Source organism: Arachis hypogaea, chromosome 19 (genome assembly GCF_003086295.3).
Source record: "Arachis hypogaea cultivar Tifrunner chromosome 19, arahy.Tifrunner.gnm2.J5K5, whole genome shotgun sequence".
Classification (NCBI taxonomy): domain Eukaryota; kingdom Viridiplantae; phylum Streptophyta; class Magnoliopsida; order Fabales; family Fabaceae; genus Arachis; species Arachis hypogaea.
In genome coordinates, this window is record NC_092054.1 from 121,215,422 (window position 1) to 121,218,853 (window position 3,432).

At 39.0% G+C, this 3,432-nt stretch overlaps 1 protein-coding gene across 1 annotated transcript; it reads left to right on the forward strand.

Moving 5' to 3' along the window:
• Positions 1–724: 724 nt before the first annotated feature.
• Positions 725–1,751, forward strand: LOC140182328 (uncharacterized). The gene is made up of 2 exons (XM_072228491.1): positions 725–1,246; positions 1,461–1,751. Exons 1-2 carry the CDS (start codon positions 725–727, stop codon positions 1,749–1,751), a joined length of 813 nt encoding a protein of 270 aa, XP_072084592.1.
• The last annotated feature ends 1,681 nt before the right edge of the window (positions 1,752–3,432 follow it).

The following is a 3,432-nucleotide window of genomic DNA, read 5'->3' on the forward strand; positions in this document are numbered from 1 at the left end:
TCAACCAATCATATTGTGACATGTGGCATTCACCTACCATGTCATCATGCCATGTGGCACTTAACATGACACGTCATCATGCCGTCATCATCTAACTAATGGAAGGACCAATTTGACTTATATTTTGTTAGTTGGATAATTAGCTTGTTAATTATAGAGATTAGTTTGTCATAGTCAGGTTAGTAAAATTAGTTATTTTCACTTATATGTATGTATATATATGTGACCGCAGAATTTGTAATAGTTAAGAAAAGTAAATGAAAAATACTGAAGGTAGTTTAACCCCAAATCTTCTCTCTCTCGAACTGTCTCTCTCACCTTCTACAATCTCCTTCTTCTTCTAATCAACGATTGATTCAGTCATGGATACAGAACACAGTAGTTTTAACATGGTACGGTGAGCATTCCATGGATTGAATCCTTCATTTCTTCTCTGTACTCCCTTTGTACTCCCACCTATTGCTTTCTTCTCTTTCCTTAAACCTACACTATAGAGTTTGATGAGAGTTTCTCACTCCACGATCTTGTGATTTCGCTGCGGTGAGAACTCCGATCAACGGGATTAAGGGAAGAAGATTTTGAATCGGTCATTTACTAGATTCATTGATCAAAGATTTCAATTCCTACTCCAATGGATTCCAACCACACCCCGAATCATTGAAGCATCGATCTCCAACTTTTGGCCCAAATTGTGGCACAAATCACTAGTATGCAATCTGCATCGATGAAATCAACTGTGAGCTCTCATCTTAATTTGGCTAGTCCCTATTATTTGCATCCAGCGGACAGTCTAGGTAACCCTTTGATTTCTAGGGTTCTTGATCATCAGAATTATAACAGCTGGTCGCACTATATGCTGTTAGCGCTTAAATCAAAGAACAAGTTGGCCTTTATTGATGGTACTCTCCCAAAGCCACCCGTAGATGACCCGTTGTTTGAGGCTTGGGATTGTTGCAATACTTTCGTCGTCTCCTGGATTCATCTTTCTCTGAGCAGTGACATTGCTCAAAGCGTGATGGGAAATGGCATAGCCAAGGATCTATGGCAAGAACTCAAGAATCGATTTTATCAAGGGGATGTCTTTAAGATTGCTGAGCTCCAAGAGAAGTTGTTCTCAATCAAGCAAGGTGATCTATCTGTCACTCATTATTTCACCAAACTCAAAGGAATTTGGGAAGATTTGGAAACTTTCAGACCCCTCCCACAATGCAACTGCACACCAAAATGCACCTGTGTCTTTGACACGGTTAGCAATTATCGAAAGGATACTTTTGTGTGCGATTCTTGAGGGGCCTCAATGAACAATTTGGAAGTTCTCGATCAAACATTATGCTCATGAACCATCTTCCTTCCATTGTTCTTCCTATTCAATGATGCTACAACAGGAACGACAACTCTTGGGCACTGACATTACTGAGCCAAGCCCTTTGTTGAGTACCGCTTCATCTAACACTTTTTAGTCTCGAGGCAGAGGACGCGGTAGAAGAGGGCTAGGACGTGGTCCAGGTGGCAGAGGAAGTTCTAAGCTCTGTGCCTATTGTAGTAAAATTGGACATCTCATCGACACTTGCTACCGCAAGCATGGAATGCCTCCAAATCTTAAGAAACAGAACCAAATCAATAATCTCACTACTGAGGATGATGATTGCGATGAACCAATTAGCTTGTATGAGAATCAGGGGGAATCTTCACATGTGAAGTTTACTTCAGAGCAAAAAGATGCACTACTGGCCCTTTTGCAGCATCATTGAGTCAAGGTCAATCATAATATGAATCAAGTTGCTCGAGCCAATGACACCACTCTTGGTGAGCATCACTATGCTGTCATGTCCATTTGTTCATAGCACAATAACTCCTGTGTCATCGACACTGGAGCCACCATACATGTGACATATAAGTTAGATGCGTTTGATTCGTATCATAAAATCAAACCAGTAAAAGTTAGATTACTAAACAACCAAATCATCATTGCATCTATTGCGGGTCGTGTCATTTTCTCAAAATCTTTATACCTTACAAATGTCTTATACATTCCATCTTTTGCATACATTTTAATTTCTGTTTCACAACTTATTGCATCACTTGACTGCCAATTTATTTTCAACAAATTTGGTTGTGAGATATAGGACCTTCTAACATGGAAGATGATTGGGGCAGCTGATTACTCTAATGGCTTGTATACACTGAACACCAGCACCACCATATACAATACACTTCAATGCAGCTCACATGACACTACGATGCACAACACTAAACTGTGGCACCTCAGATTGAGCCATGTTCCTTTCAATAAATTTCAACTCTTACATGATTTGTTTCCTTCAATTTCTAGTTCAAACTTTAATAAAATTGTGGCTACAAAGCCATGTGATTCTTGTCAATTCGCCAAACAAAAGAGACTTTCTTTTTCTACTAGTCATAGCAAATCTAATGCAGTGTTTGACATTATACACATTGATATCTGGGGTCCTTTGAATATTCTTTCTATTGATGGTAACAAGTATTTTCTCACTATAGTAGATGACTACAACAGATACATTTGGATATTTTTTATGAAATTAAAATTTGAGAAAAAAATATTGATTAAAAACTTTGTAACCCTCGTTAAAAATAAATTTCACAAGACTATAAAGTGCATTTGGTCTGACAACGGCAAGGAGTTCTTAATGCATAACTTTTATGCAGCCAAAGGCATATTGCATCAAAGGTCAAGTGTGGCAACTCCACAACAGAATGGAATAGTAAGACGCAAGCACTAGTACATACTGCAGGTAGCTCGATCCATTCTATTCCACTCTGCTGTCCCTAATTGCTATTGGGACTTTGCCGTCACCCATGCTATCCATTTGATCAATATATTGCCAAGTTCCATCTTAGAAAACAAAGCACCTTTTGAAATTTTTTTTAACATCAAACCAGATTTCAAGCATTTAAAAATTTTTGGTTGTCTCACTTATATCTCAACACTTGCAGCTGGTAGGATGGAACTTGATAAACGGGCCAGAAAGTGTGTTTTTTTGGGATATAAGGAAGGGACCAAAGGTTACATTATTTTAGATATACAAAGCAAACAATTATTTGTGTCAAGAGACGACGTGTTTTTTTAGTCAAGTCTGCCCTTCACTGAGGCAGTGCCTCCCGCACCTCTTATATCTCACACAATATGTGCTAAGCCCGTTGACCCATTTCTATACACTGAGGCTTATGATGCCACACCACAACATCATGATGACCATAATTCACCCAATATTTCATCACAATTGCCTCTCATTTTACAAAATTCACATCATCAGATCACTCACACACCATTGAGGACTCACACGGAGGCTCTCTCACAACCTCCTATATCAACTCCACTCAGAAGGTCCTGAAGGATCCATAAACCACCACGCTACCTAGTGATGAGGTAGAAATTTGCACAACACAAATTCC

Bases quoted from the DNA above. Each gene is read 5' to 3' on its own strand.
- LOC140182328 (XM_072228491.1), top strand. From the start codon at position 725: ATGAAATCAACTGTGAGCTCTCATCTTAATTTGGCTAGTCCCTATTAT. The intron at 1,247-1,460 runs GTTAGCAATTAT...AACACTTTTTAG, and splicing joins GCACCTGTGTCTTTGACACG to TCTCGAGGCAGAGGACGCGG.